Source organism: Microtus ochrogaster, unplaced genomic scaffold (genome assembly GCF_000317375.1).
Source record: "Microtus ochrogaster isolate Prairie Vole_2 unplaced genomic scaffold, MicOch1.0 UNK29, whole genome shotgun sequence".
Taxonomy (NCBI): Eukaryota; Metazoa; Chordata; class Mammalia; order Rodentia; family Cricetidae; genus Microtus; species Microtus ochrogaster.
In genome coordinates, this window is record NW_004949127.1 from 1,645,285 (window position 1) to 1,660,120 (window position 14,836).

The 14,836-nt window shown below is 50.2% G+C and overlaps 1 protein-coding gene across 1 annotated transcript in view; it reads left to right on the forward strand.

Moving 5' to 3' along the window:
• The first annotated feature begins 5,709 nt into the window (after positions 1-5,709).
• Snx31 (sorting nexin 31) overlaps positions 5,710-14,836 on the forward strand; it is a 37,331-nt gene continuing 28,204 nt past the window's right edge. Inside the window, exons 1-2 of the mRNA XM_005368121.2 lie at positions 5,710-5,775; positions 5,908-5,982. Of these exons, the coding sequence (XP_005368178.1) occupies positions 5,710-5,775; positions 5,908-5,982 (141 nt within the window). The remainder of the gene's footprint in view (positions 5,776-5,907; positions 5,983-14,836) is intronic.

Genomic DNA, 14,836 nt, shown 5'->3' on the forward strand with positions numbered 1-14,836 from the left:
AAAAAAAAAACAAAAAAAAAAAAGTTCAAGGCTAGCTTGGACAACCTATTGGGCCCCTGTCTCAAAATAAGCAAATTAAGGGGGGGGGGCTGGAGTGGCTGGGAGGTGGCTCAGATGTGAAGTCCTTAGTGTGCCCATGTGAAGACCTGAGTTCGAATCCCCAGCACTAATATAAACTTCTGGGTGTACTGGTGTGTGCCTGTAATCCTAGCCATGAGGAAGCTGGGATGGGAGGACCTCTGGGGTCTTCTGTGACAGCTATGCCAGCCATCAGTGACTTCCAGACTCACACGGATGAATATACACACGAACACACACACAGCCTGGATGTACACTCAGCGCTGTGGCATTTGATTAGGCCTGGGTTTAATCCCCAATACTGAAAAAAAAAATCAATTTATCACCAAAGTCTAGACTTGGAGAACACGGCAAATGACAGTGAGAGCCAGCTTCTGCTGTACGTGTGCCATGTGCTTATGCCTATCTGACCATGGACAACCCACCTATGCTTGGCGGCTCAGACTCCTCTCCCAGTGACCCTAAGAACAGTGCCTTGCTCTCGGAAGGGTTTGGGCAGTTAGCAAGGGCACTGTGTGCAAAGGACAGCCGCCTGGGCAAGCTGCACAGAGCCCAGGCTTGTCTGGCTCACAGGCGGGGGCCCACGCTGGAAGGAAGAACCCCGAAGGAGAAAGAGAGGGGCTTGGGTGTCCCGAGGCTGCTCTAGAACGCTACAGAGGTGTGCTACTTCAGCATCTGAACAGGCCAGCGATTTAGCTGGGCGCTGCGCCTTGGAACCCATCGGAAAGCTCCCCAGTTATGTAAATGCCTCCTTTAAGATATGTTCTCTCCCATACTTCCCCGGGGCCTCAGATGTGCTGGCGGAAAGCCTGAAAACAATGTAGCAGCAGCAAACCTCCCCCACTAGTCCACTGGGGGGCACCGTGTGCCAGGCCATAATCTGCAAAATGTTGAGTTCGCTTCGGAGGCAGAGATTCTCTGCGCGGCAGAGACTGGTTTGCTGCCGCTTGCCGCAGTGGGGAGCCCTGCCAGGCTTTCCGATCAGATGATGAGGACCCACCACCCTGTCTGAGCCACAGAGTCCAGCCGCACTATCCCGCTGCATCAAGACCTTGCAGGAAGTCCTCAGGGCAGCCTCATGGAGGGCCTGGTTTGGAAGGCATGGAGTAGGTTACAACGGGGGCAGAGCGGCTAGAGTTAATGACTTTTTCCTTCCTCTCGATGACATTTTACTGAGTGCTGTTTGCATATGTTACTATACATCCGTTTAAAGCGTACAGTTCAGTGGGGTTTGCTGTACCTATGTGTGGTTATGTAACCACCGCCCCAGACAATTTCAGAACATTTAGCACCCCTCAGAAACCCCTCTGAGCCTATGATCCCCACTTCCCAAAGCCCTACAGAGTCACCTAGTCTGGGGGTTCATATAAATAAAGCCCTGGGTTTTGTGCCTCACTCACACGGCTCATGTGGTCACCCCACACCTAGTTCAGTGTTGTTAGTGGAGAATGCTGTCTCACTGTGAGCATCCATGTTCTGCTTTTGGGGTTATCGTTTGGTAGGGTCCGGGTTTTTCTGTGTTCTGACGTATGAAGAATGATGCCGCTATGATGATTCTCTCTGAAGGAAACATTTTGTTTATTATTATATATGGGTGCGGGGGCCAGAGAACCCCGCAGAGCTGTTCTTCTCCAGTTATTGAACTCAGGTCTCCGGACCTGTGCAGCAAGTCCTGTTACCCGCTGAATGACCTCAGCAGCCCTTTTATATACACGTTCTTGTAAGGACAGGATTTATTGATTTAGTGTGTGTGTGTGTGTGTGTGTGTGTGTGTGTGTGTGTGTGAACCAAAGGTTGCCAGTGTCTTTCCCTGACCACCTTCACTCTTTTGAGACAGAGTCTCTCAGTGAACCTCATGCTCAGGGCCGCTGCTCCACTGACTGACAAGAGCTTTGGAGACCCCGCCTCTCTCTGCACCGGCAGAACTGGGGTTACAGAAATGTGTCACCATGCCCTGCTCTTCATGTGGGCTCCGGGGATCAGAACCCAGGTCCCCATGCTTGCGAGGCAGGCACTTTGCTGACAGTGACCTCCCTGGTCCAACAAGATCGATTTTTGAAGTGTTCTTCTAAATGACTGGTTTTTAGCCAAGGCTGATATTATTTTTCCCTCCTATGGACATTTGGCAATGTGGGGGGACATTTTGGTTGTTACATCTGGAGGACAGACTCAGGTAGAGTCTGGGACCTGCTAAATATTACCAAGTGCCTGAGGAAGTCACCCCACGTGTCCTGTACCCCAACTGTCCTGTGAACACAGCTGACATGGCAGGAGGAAAGTTTCCACCTTCAGGGACCAGACAGGCCACTAGGAGGGTGGAAGGCTCCCTGGGTCTTCATTCTTCACTGGAACTGATCTGCATAATCTCACATGCTGCTATCTCGGTGGAGACCTCCAATTGCCGCGCACCGCACCCGCATGTCTGCGCTCTGTGTGCTGGCACCCAGTTTGTGAGCTTCCGGCAAGGGACTGGAGGTTAAAATACACAAACACACACAGACAGACAGCAACACGGGTCATCCTTGAATTCCCCAAGAATGCCCCCTTTATTGTGTTCAGGGGCAGATTATATAGAGATAGCCATGCCCCAGCCAAACCCACCAGAAACCACTCTCCTGCCATCAGGAACTCCTGAAGGTCTCGTGCTCAGAGCAGCTGTAGGCACTCAGATCAGGGGATTACAAGAAATTCAGGATCTGGGGTCTCACTGCTCCCAACATCACACTTCTTGGGCTGGTGGGATAGAGCAGAGAGGTAAAGCATCTCTTGGCAAGCTTGGCAGGATAAGTTCAATCCCCAGGTCTCCCAGTGGAAGGCAAGAACTGATTCATGAAACTTAACCTCTGACCCCCCCCCCCAGATAAAAATGACATCTATTTTTACTTTCAAAAACTTCTCCAAAGGAATCAGACTCACTCGCGTTTCCTCAGAACCGGCAGAGTCTGAGGCTGACCACGTGCGTAGAGCTTTTCAACAAAGGATCTAGGGCTATCGGGGAGCTACAGAGCGCTCGGCACAGCCTGTGCAATTGTGAGTGTTGGCGCAACTACCCAAGTGGCTGACCAGCCGGATTCTTCATGTCTTCTGAACCAGCTCCTTTTTCTGGGTTCTCCGGAGCAACTCCCCTAAGGCAGATGATTGGTCGAGACTGAGAAGACAAAGGATGCTGCCAGATCCATGGGATGAGGATCTGCCCAAAGCTACCCGTGGGCTGACGGCAGATACAAGCTTAGACCATCCCTTCACAGAGGAGGAGCCGTCCGTGGAATCAAGAGTCCTGAGCATCCGAGTCAGGTGGCCCGGAATGGAAGGTTTGCTATCGCTGGTGGTGTAACACAAACAAAGATATTGAAGGTCTTTATCACTACAACTCTCTTGCCTGAAAATGGGTCTGTGGGTGACAGTGAGTGAGCAGAGCTTGGCTGTGTGGACTCAGGAGGCCAAGGTGACACAGTCTCAACGCTAGGGCCCGTGAGATGGCTCGGCAGATAAACACACCTGCTGCTCAGCCTGATGAGCTGAGTTTGATCCCCAGAACCAATGTGAAAAAACCAATTACATTGGCGTCTGTAGTTCTAGCAATTCTGCAAGCTGGGGAGCAGAGATGGGGGCCTGGAAGCTGGTGGACAGATCAGGAGGGACCCGGCCTCGACAAGGTGGAGAGAATTGACTCCTGATATCTGCTCTGAGCTCTACATGGCCACCCCGTGACATTTGAATGCCTCCCCTGACTCAGTAAGAATAAATAAAAATTCTTTAAAGATTAAGGTGAAACTACATAGAAAGTTCAAGGCTATCTGAGTATCTTAGGGGAGATCTTCCTCAAAAACACCAAAAATCACGAGCTGGAGAGATGGCTCCCTTGCAGAGGGTCTGGGGTTAGATCCGAGCACCCATCGGGCAGCTCACAGCTGCCTGGAACTCCAGTTCCAGGAACTCACAGACTCTCTTCTGGCCTCTGTGGCTCCCAGGCACAGACGGTGCACACGCATGGAATCTGGCAAAATATAAAATAGGGTGTCAGGTCCCCTAGAACTGGAGTTACAGAGAGTTGTGAGCTGCCGTGTGAGTGCTGGGAATCAAACCCAGGTCCTCTACAAGAGCAGCCAGAGCTCTTCTGCTGAGCCATCTTTCCCGATTTTCGAATGTGGTCCTTGAAGCGTGCCAGGCCACTTTTGACATTTTCCTGCTTGCTCCCTTGTATTTTGTTTGTTTATTTATTTATTTATTTATTTATTTATTTATTTATTTTTGGTTTTTCGAGACAGGGTTTCTCTGTGGCTTTGGAGCCTGTCCTGGAACTAGCTCTGTAGACCAGGCTGGTCTCGAACTCACAGAGATCCGCCTGCCTCTGCCTCCCGAGTGCTGGGATTAAAGGCGTGCGCCACCATCGCCCGGCTTGCTCCCTTGTAAATTCTGCGGTCGGGAGATGGCGAGGGACTGGTAATGGTGGCGCAAAGCCGGCTCTTCCGGTTCGCTCCAGGACCCAGTTGGTGGAATGGTGCCACCAAGTCCATGGTGGTTGAGTCTTCCTGGCTCAGTTAAGACAATTCATTGACAGATGACCCTTTGCAGACATACTCAGAGCTTTGGCTCCTAGGTCATTCTAGATCCCGTCTATAGGCAATAACTAGCAAACATATTCATAAGTTAACACGAATGAGCATCAACAAGGAAGAACTGAGAAGTCGTTGAAAAACCCTAGGAACGAAGATTTGTATGAACCCAGCTACAGGGAGAGGTAGCTACGCAAGACCAGGGCTTTTCCCGGTAAGAGAGAGCCAGGCCACCTTCGTGTTTTTGACGTCCCTAATACATTAGGTTAAAAGAAGACTTCAAAGGCAAAACAAAACACCGAAGCAGTGCTTTCTATATGGTGGCATGCCATGATACACTTTAACTAGATAAAGACAAAAAAAATCAAGCAAACAAAAACCACCCAAAATAAACAAAACCCCTGAGCCTAATATAATTGTGATGCTCATAGTGTGCTTCCAAGATCCCTTTTTTTCTTTCTAATCTTAATCCACAACATACTGTAGCCAGTGCTGGGGTGATGCGAAGTTCTCAAATGGTCAAAGCACCCCCTGCATCTGAATGCCACCTCCTCCATCCAGCTCCGGAAGTGCGTGTTCTGTCAGTCACAGACACTAGACCTGGGCCCTCAAGTGGCCCCTCGGGGAAGCTGTTTTCCTAGGCAGGCTACCTGGCTCTGCTGTTTTGGACAGGGTGTAGCATGCCTTTCTGGCAACAGTATAGAACGTTCATGCAGCCAGAACCCGGTTCTTCACTTGTGAGTTCAAGGAGTCCTCTAAAAAAGAATTGGACGCTCTCCCTCCCCGCCCCACAGAGGCAAGCTTTCCTCTTTAAAAGTCTCTAAAATTCTGGCCTCTGGCTTCCAGGGTGACCCTGGCCAGAGAGGCTCTGGCGCTCCTCAGGGTCTCTCTATACCCTGATTGCCTCTCAACCCCAACCTGGCACCTGGGACAGTGGAGGGGGCGAGGCCGGGGCGGGGCCAGGCTTCGGACCCCGCCCACCCGCAGACCTCTAGCTGCCGGAGCTCAGGACGCATCCCAGACTCTAGAACAACAGGTCCAGTTCGCCACGCTGTCCCCGGTCATCGCTAGAGCCATGAAGATGCATTTCTGCATCCCGGTGTCCCAGCAGCGGCCAGACGCGATGGGGGGCCGCTACGTGGTGGGTCTGGGGCCCGGGGCCGACTGGGTAGGGAGCGGTTCGGTGACCCTGTGAACCCCCCTCACCCCTACCTCCATCCCTGCATCATCATCGCTGCCTTGGATAACCCCGGGCGGGTGTCTGTGCTTTCAGCTGTACTCCGTGTACCTGGACGGCTTCCTCTTCTGCAAGGTACGCTATAGCCAGCTGCACCGTTGGAATGAACAGGTGAGCCTCGTGGGGAGAGTGTGCCCGAGGACTTGTGCCACTCTGAGAGACATCGGACTGTGTGTGTAGTGGGGGTGGGTGCCCTGTACCCAGCCCACGAATTTGTGAACTACGGGCACTCTTTAAAACCCAGAGCATCAGGGCGGTGGTGGTGCACGCCTTTAATCCCAGCAGAGGCAGAATCAGACAGATCTCTGTGAGTTCAAAGCCAGTCTGGTCTATAGAGTGAGTTCCAGGACAGGCTCCAAAGTTTTGAAACAGAGAAACCCTGTCTCCAAAAATGAAAAACCAACCAAGCAAGCAAACGAACAAACATCCCAAAGCAATCTCCTATACCAACATCTCCAACACCAGCTTATACCAGAAACAGGATCCTACTGGCCGGCTGCAAAAGTCACCCCTTCCTCCGGCTCAATGTGCTCACAGCCCCCAAGCCTCCCAGAGTGGGGTCAATCGGGACAAGAGGGATTGTGAAGGGTGTCCTTTGTGCAGTCTCTGTTTCCAGTGTTGGCTCATCAGGATTGCCCCTCTCCAAGCCCCTCTGCCAGCAAACCCAAGACTCAACAGCTAAGGGGTCACACTCAAAGCAGGTTGAATTGTGGACCCTAAGCAGACAGAGACACAAGACTCAAAAGCATCTCACACAATCCAAGGGGACTTCTGGGAGGAGGGAGGCAGGGGCTTGAGAAGGGACTGGCTCCAGATGGTCCAGGAGCAGTCTTTGAAGCAGAGGATGTAACAGTGGCAGACAGGAGCAGGAGGTGAATGAGGAGAGGAAGGTAAAAGCCAAGAGAGGTGGCACATACCTATAAGACCAGCCCATGGGAGACTGAGGCAGGAGGATAGAGAATTCCAGACCAGCCTGGGCAACACAGTCAGGCTTGTCTCAGCCCCAAAAGGAAGGAGGGTGGGTGGGTAGAAAAATTAGATTAGATTAGCTCAAAATGAGGAAGGAGCCAGGTAGACTGGCCTGTGGGAGGGAGGAGCACTCTAATCGTGGGAGGGAGGATTACTCTAGCTGTGGCAGGGAAGAGCACTCTAACTGTAGCAGGGAGGATCACCCTAGCCATGGCAGGGAGGAGCACCCTATCCGTGGGAGGGAGAAGCACCTTAACTGTGGCAGAGAGGAGCAACTTAACCATGGGAGGGAGGATCACCCTAGCCATGGCAGGGAGGAGTGCCTTAACTGTGTTGGGGAGGAGCACCCTAACTCACTGTTTGAGAGGTTCTCCGATTCCCCCTCCTGCTGACGATCCCTGTGCAACCCTGGGCCCTGCAAGCTGGCATTGCCTTCACAGACTTCTCTAAAGCCGGGAAACTAGCACAGGCTAGAGAGAGGACAGAGGCATCCATCAGCCTGGTGGTATTTCTCTAAAGGCACAGAGAGCTGGCCAGGGCATTCACACAGCAGAGGGGAGGCTGCCAGCTGGCCACACAGCTGACGTCAGAGGACACGATTCACATCTCACCTCAGAGACACGCCCTTCTCTTTCCTGGACTAGCCCTCCACATGCTCTGGCTGACAAGAGCTCATGGCCACATCACCTGGACAGGTAACCCTTCTGAGACAGGGTCTCACTATGTAGCTCTGGCTGTCCTGGAACTCACTGTGTAGACCAGGATGAGGGACCCGTCTGCCTCCTGAGTGCTGGGATTAAAGGTGTGCATCACTATGCCTAGCTAAATTCAATTCTTACAGCCAAAACCATGTTGCACGAGTTCTAAACTTGATTTAACATAATACACATAATCAAAGCTTCACACAGAGCTCTTACAGAAGAGCTGTTCATACGGAAAGGAATCTCTACTCCCTACACACATGTACAGGGCCTTTCCTTCTTCGTGGTGCTCTGTATTCAGTCATATTAAGAATTAGGGCCAGCAAGACGGCTCGGTGGCATCTGCTGCAAAGCCTGCTGACCTGAGTTCAAATCCAAGGACTCCCATGGTGCAAGAAGTCCACCAGCTCCTGCCTGTTGTCCTTGACCTCACACAGGTGCTCCTCCCCCACAATGGAATAAATGACATCAAAAAATTATAAAAGATTTTGGAGCCATTTACCATTCATTTAAAAAAAAAAAGTAAAAATAAAAACTAAGAGAGAAGGATCCGGGAAAACCTTTCAACTTTTTGATGCCAGTCATGGAGAACACACACACACACACAATACACATGCGCGTCCACTCACACACAGACACACACACACACACAGACAGACATGCACGCATGCGCGCGCGCACACACACAAATGTACATTCAAATTCACACACCAGGCTGAGGATATGGTTCAACTGGCAGAGTGCTTGCCTAGTACCTTTGAAGCCCTGGGTTTGATCCCTAGTATTTTGTAAACCAGGCACGTTAGCACACGCCTGTGATCCTGTGCTTGGGAATCAGAGGTAGGAGGATCAGAAGTTCAAGATCATTTCAGCTACATACTGAGTTCAAGACCAGTCCAGGAAACAAAACAAACAACAACAACAACAAAGCAAAAAGAACAACTCAAACAGAAATGCTTGGCCTAATCACATCAGGAGAGCTGAGCTTCCCCTTCTGACGTCTTTCATGGGGGTTTTGGTGGAGACTGAGCTGAACTCTAGAAGCCTTGCTATGGTAGTGGCTGCAGCAGCCAAACTCCGCTGAACCCAGGAGGAGCTCTGTGTTGGTAACCAGAGAACTGGACCAGAGAGACGGTGGTTGACTTTTTGCAGAATTTACTCAGCTCCCTATTGGCTGGAGGAGCGGAAGGACCTCCCGCAACACTATATTTCTGGTCCCCCCCACCCCCCCGGGACTGCATTCAGGCTGAAAGGCCAGAGATTTCTTGAGGAACCAGTTCTTGCTGTAAAACCTGCTGGGAGGAACTCTGCTCTGTGTCAGGCAGCAGATTCTCAGTCCTGTTGACTTTTCCCACTTCATGGCCTCCGGGCGGGGCTCCCCTAGATTCAGTGCAGGTGATTCAGGCAGTCCTGTTGTCTCAAGGCTGCTGTGACTGCAGTCAGCTAGGGAATGTCTGTGGCATTTATGAACACATATCAATGAAGACAGTTCCCCTTTTGCCATCACTTAGTCAGCCGTCATCTAGCCTAGAAATGCTTGCGTGCAGAGAAGACAGATTTCTGTTTCCATTAAATGGAGTGAGAGAGATGGAGATCAGAACATCCTGGCTGGTGGAACAGCCTGGATGCTGCTGCCGCCGCTGGACCCTTTGACTCTTGGGCACGGCAGGACATATCCTTGGGTTTAAAGGAAACATAATCCTGCACAATGTTTGATACCAGGACGGGTGAGAGTTGGGTCTGCAGGGGTCAGGCAGGCATGAGGCCACGCGGCATGGCGGGAGCCCTTATGCTGGCTCTAAAAGATAATGGCCTGAGGATGTGACCCTGTCACTGCCCGATCTCACTTTCTGAAGAGAATCCAGAGCATGGGGTTTTCCGTTTTTCTTAAAAGTAAGCTCAATTTTTGTAGCAAAAGTTTTAGTTTATAATTTTTATACAGAGTTCCCCCATGTCAGGCATTCAGTTTCCTCTATTCTTCAAAATATTTTTAAAGATTTATTTTTAAAATGTCTTCAATGTGTATGAATGTTTTGCCTGCATGTATGTGCATTGTGTGTGCTGTACCGGAGTTCAGATGAGTGTCGGATCCTCTGGAGATGGAGTTACAGATGGCTGTGAGCCACTGTGTGGGTGTGTCCAGGTCCCCGGAAAAACAGCCAGCATTCTGGACACCTCCCCAGCTGGCGCCCTCTATCTAACACACACAGCTGTTGCAATGACTCACTCAGCAGGGATACACTGTTACAACTGTACCCACAACTCATTCAGACGTTCAGCTTCTGTTCGGGACCCAGCATCCCATTTCATGGCTGGGTCTCCTTTCGGCTCTCTGACTGTGACAGTTCTCTCGAGCTCTCCATGTTGTTAATGACCCCGACGGCTTCAAGGGAACTGGTCGGCTCTTCTGTGGACGTGCCTCTGTTTGGGATCTTTGTTTTCACATGGAGAAGAGTGAGATGCAGTTTTCTGGCTGTGTTGTCTTGTGTGTCTGCCACGAGCGCGGCCTCTCTCTCACTGTGGATGGTGCCCGACAGCCTCAGCCTCTCTCTCTCTCTCTCTCTCTCTCTCTCTCTCTCTCTCTCTCTCTCTCTTTCACTGTGGATGGTGCCGGAAGTCTCTTGGCTGAGGAAGCGTCCCTTTGGCTTTCCCACAGCAAAGCGGTGGCCCCACCCCAATTCTGAGGAGCACTACGGTACCCCACATCATCATGCACAACCCACCCTTAAGGAATGGAGATTCATGTTCCCCGTTCACATAAATTACCTGGCATTCTACCCAAGAGACTGGCCTGCCCTCTCCTGTTCATTCAGTAATTTAGTTGGAGCACTGTGGGTGATGGGTATTTATTGATCAGGTTGTCTGAGCTCTGGGCACAGGAGTGCTTCCGTAGCTCCTGTGTCTCCTCTACACTTGGCCATTGGTCACTTCCACCCTTGCTGGTGCTCCAAGCTGCTCCAGGCTCTGTCTTAGAAGGAGTCATTCTCCATGGATTTGTGGTGGCTTTCGTTGAGGGATGGCATTAGACACCAAGATGTGCTCACGGCTCCTAGTGTCGCTTCCAGGCCTTTCCATGCAGAGCTGGGAGGTAGACGCCCTGCAGTCACCCGGGCTTGCCTCGGGGATGTCTAGGGACACCCATTTGTATCAGTAACTTTTTTTTACCTCACAGAAACAACTTCAGCAAGGAGAGGTTCGTGTTGGCTCAGTTTCTAAGGGGACAATCCATCGTGGTGGGGCAGCGCTCATGACGAGAGGCTCGTTACACAAGCGGCCACAGACCCGAGCCACACGTGTGTCTAGCCTTCAGAGCCCGTTCCAGGTGACCACTTGCTGCTGGCTAGACCCTGGACCCCACATGTTCTATAACCTCACAAAGACCATCACCCGCTGGGGACCGAGTCGTCAGGCACAGGCGCCAATGGGGGATGTTTCGCATCGACCATGGTGCCATCCATGTGCTAATCACACTAATCAGGAGCTCATCGTTTAGCGCATGCGCAGGTCGTGCTCTTAGCGGAGAACTCGCTACAGCAGTGGGAAATCCGACGCCTGCCACTCACTCACTCACTTCATGGTTGAGTCTCACAGTAGCGTGAAAATTAACTCACACGACGCGGGAAACCACTTCAGCTACAGGACAGCACTTCGGCCCAGCTGACTTCATGCAGTCCTCATGTGGACTTCTCTTTCCTGTAGTTTCTTAGGTCGTCGCTCCCCCTCCTCCTCTCAGAGAGGTGTGCAGAACGTTTGCAACGCAGTTCACGTCTTCTGTCACGAGCTGCATTCCATCCCGAGAGTCTCCCCGCTGCCTAAATGGTTTTGAAAATATTTGCAGATGTCAGGCTCACACTGTAAGCGTTCAGCGTGCCTGGCCACGCGCAGAGCACATGCCCCGTGAGTACGCGCTCTTGCACAGGTCTAGAGGCCCATGTGCTCAAAGCTCCTCAGACCCTCCTGTCCCACAGCCCCAGGGACAGGTGATCTTGTTACTGCCTTTATAGTTTCACCTTTTCCCAGATGGTCATAGGATTGAAACCATACAGTAACTTTTCCAGACTGGCTCTTTCACTGGTAACACGCATTGAAGGTTCACCTGATCTTTCTGTGGCTAGACAGTTCATTTCTTTTCAGGGATGAAAGCTTTCTATGGTAGGAATAGATCACTGCTCACCCTCCATAGTGTTGAAGGGCATCTCTATGGCGTTGCAGATAAAGCTGCCACAAACATTTCCAAGCAGTTTTTTTAAATTTATTTATTTATTAAAGATTTCTGTCTCTTCCCTGCTGCCGCCTCCCATTTCCCTCCCCCTCCCCCAATCAAGTCCCCCTCCCTCGTCAGCCCAAAGAGCGATCAGGGTTCCCTGCCCTGTGGGGAGTCCAAGGACCACCCACCTCCATCCAAGTCTAGTCTAGCCAAACTGCCTAGGCTCCCACAAAGCCAGTACATGCAGTAGGATCAAAAACCCATTGCCATTGTTCTTGAGTTCTCAGTAGTCCTCATTGTTCGCTATGTTCAGTGAGTCTGGTTTTATCCCATGCTTTTTCAGACCCAGGCCAGCTGGCCTTGGTGAGTTCCCGATAGAACATCCCCATTGTCTCAGTGTGTGGGTGCACCCCTCGCGGTCCTGAGTTTTTTGCTCGTGCTCCCCCTCCTTCTGCTCCTGCTTTGGACCTTGAGATTTCTGTCCGGTGCTCCAATGTAGGTCTCTGTCTCTGTCTCCTTTCATCACCTGATGAAGGTTAATATTCAGGAGGATGCCTATATATTTTTCTTTGGGTTCTCCTTCTTATTTAGCTTCTCTAGGATCATGAATTATAGGCTCAATGTCCTTTATTTATGGCTAGAAACCAAATATGAGTGAGTACATCCCATGTTCCTCTTTTTGGGTCTGGCTTACCTCACTCAGGATAGTGTTTTCTATTTCCATCCATTTGCATGCAAAATTCAAGAAGTCCTTGTTTTTTACTGCTGAGTAGTACTCTAATATGTATATATTCCATACTTTCTTCATCCATTCTTCCATTGAAGAGCATCTAGGTTGTTTCCAGGTTCTGGCTATTACAAACAATGCTGCTATGAACATAGTAGAGCATATACTTTTGTTGTATGATAAGGCCTCTCTTGGGTATATTCCCAAGAGTGGTATTGCTGGGTCCAGGGGTAGGTTGATCCCGAATTTCCTGAGAAACCACCACACTGCTTTCCAGAGTGGTTGCACAAGTTTGCATTCCCACCAGCAATGGATGAGTGTACCCCTTTCTCCACAACCTCTCCAGCAAAGGCTATCATTGGTGTTTTTTATTTTAGCCATTCTGACAGGTGTAAGATGGTATCTTAAAGTTGTCCTGATCGCTAAGGAAGTTGAGCATGACCTTAAGTGTCTTTTGGCCATTTGAACTTCTTCTGTTGAGAGTTCTCTGTTCAGCTCAGTGCCCCATTTTATAATTGGGTTGATTAGCCTTTTACGGTCTAGTTTCTTGAGTTCTTTATATATTTTGGAGATCAGAAGATCAGACCCTTGTCAGTTGCAGGTTGCAAGCAGTTTTTATAAACATTTATAGTTATTTGTGTTGTGTGTGTGTGAGAGAGAGGTGTGTGTTTGTGTGAGAGAGATGTGTGTGTGTGTGTGTGTGTGCGCGCGCGTGTGAAGAGGATTCGGAGCCCTTGCTGCTGGAGTTACAGGCAGTTGTGAGCTGCCTGATGCGGTGCTGGGCACTGAACACTGGTCCTAAGGAAGAGCAGCTGAACCATCTCCCCAGCCCCACGTGCAGACTCCGTGAGCACAGAGTCTTGAGATCAGTTCAGTAAGCTGTTCCGATTCACTGACTGCTGGGGTCTACAGTGAGACTATGCTTAACACTGTAGGAAATTACCAAGCTCTCTCCCGAAGCAGCTATGATAGTTTGTAGTCTCTGCAGGATATGTTTTAAAATTTAAATCACAAAAGTAAATGCTGGCATTGAATGTGGTTCTCTAAGAACTGAGCAACACCACACAATAAACAGCAGGAAGCCATAATTTGTTCATAGCCCGACAGTTAATAACCTCTCTATATTCAGGCCAGCATTTGGCCGGTAGAAATTTCTGTGCCAACAGAGATGCTGTGTATGTGCTCAGCCAATTTGGTAGCAACTTGACACATGTTACTGTCCATCAAACAAGTAAGTGGAATGTGGCTGACGTGACCTCGGAACCGATTTTACAAATTTATCTTATTTAAACGATTCAAGTGTGACTTTCTACACGTGGCTAATTGTATTCATAATGGTGTCATAGTTATAGATCATTAGAACTAGTTTGCCTTTGACTGGGCGGGGGCGGGAAGCTGAGACACCCCAGAGGATTCTGACTGAGGGAGCATGATGATTCCACGTACAGTTTTGAAGTGTTACTCGAGAGCTCTGTTAGAAGGAGAAAGGGGGGTTACAAGAGAAGCAGAGAGACCGCTTAGGAGGCTGCTATTACAATCCAGGAAACAAATATTAGTAGGATTGCACCCGCACAGTGGCTCTGGGGTAGAGAGAAGTGATCAGCCTCAACATGTGTTCCCGAGCAGCGGCCATGTGAATTGCCAGGTGTGCACTGGTAATTACGGCAACGGCAACCAAAGTTAAATGGGAACTAAAGGTCTTGTCTGCTGTCTCCTTTCTCCTGCGACTGGTTCCCCTGTTTAAGCTATGGGATCCACCAATAGTCAGGTTCCAGTCTCCCAGGACGCTGCCTGGTTTCCTTCACATTTAAAAATAATAATTATAATTGCATGTACACGTGTGTGCGAGTGTGTGTGTCCATGTGAGTGTGGGTACCTGCAGAAGTCAGCGGCATCGTATCCTCTTGGAGCCGGAGTTACAGGCAGTTGTGAGCTGCCTGACATGGGTGCTAGAAGTTAAATCTGAGTCCTCAGTGAGAGCAGCGTGTATTCGTAACTGATGGACCGCCTCTCCAGCCCCTAAAAGTTATTTTTATGTATCTTCCGTGAAAGTGACTGCCACCGTAGTTCTGGGTTCTGTACGGTAGGTGGGAGGAAAGGCCTGCCTGGGATCTATTGGCCTTCATTCCAGCCTTCTAGGACCTCTGTAATTGGCACTGTCCCACAGAAACGACACGAAGGACACACATTATGTTTAGATGGCCCATTCATTAGAGTAAAAAGAGCCAAGAATGGTCACGCACACCTTTTATTTTATTTTATTTTTTTTGTTTTTTTCGAGACAGGGTTTCTCTGTAGCTTTGGAGCCTGTCCTGGGACTAGCTCTTGTAGATCAGGCTGGTCTCGAACTCACAGAGATCC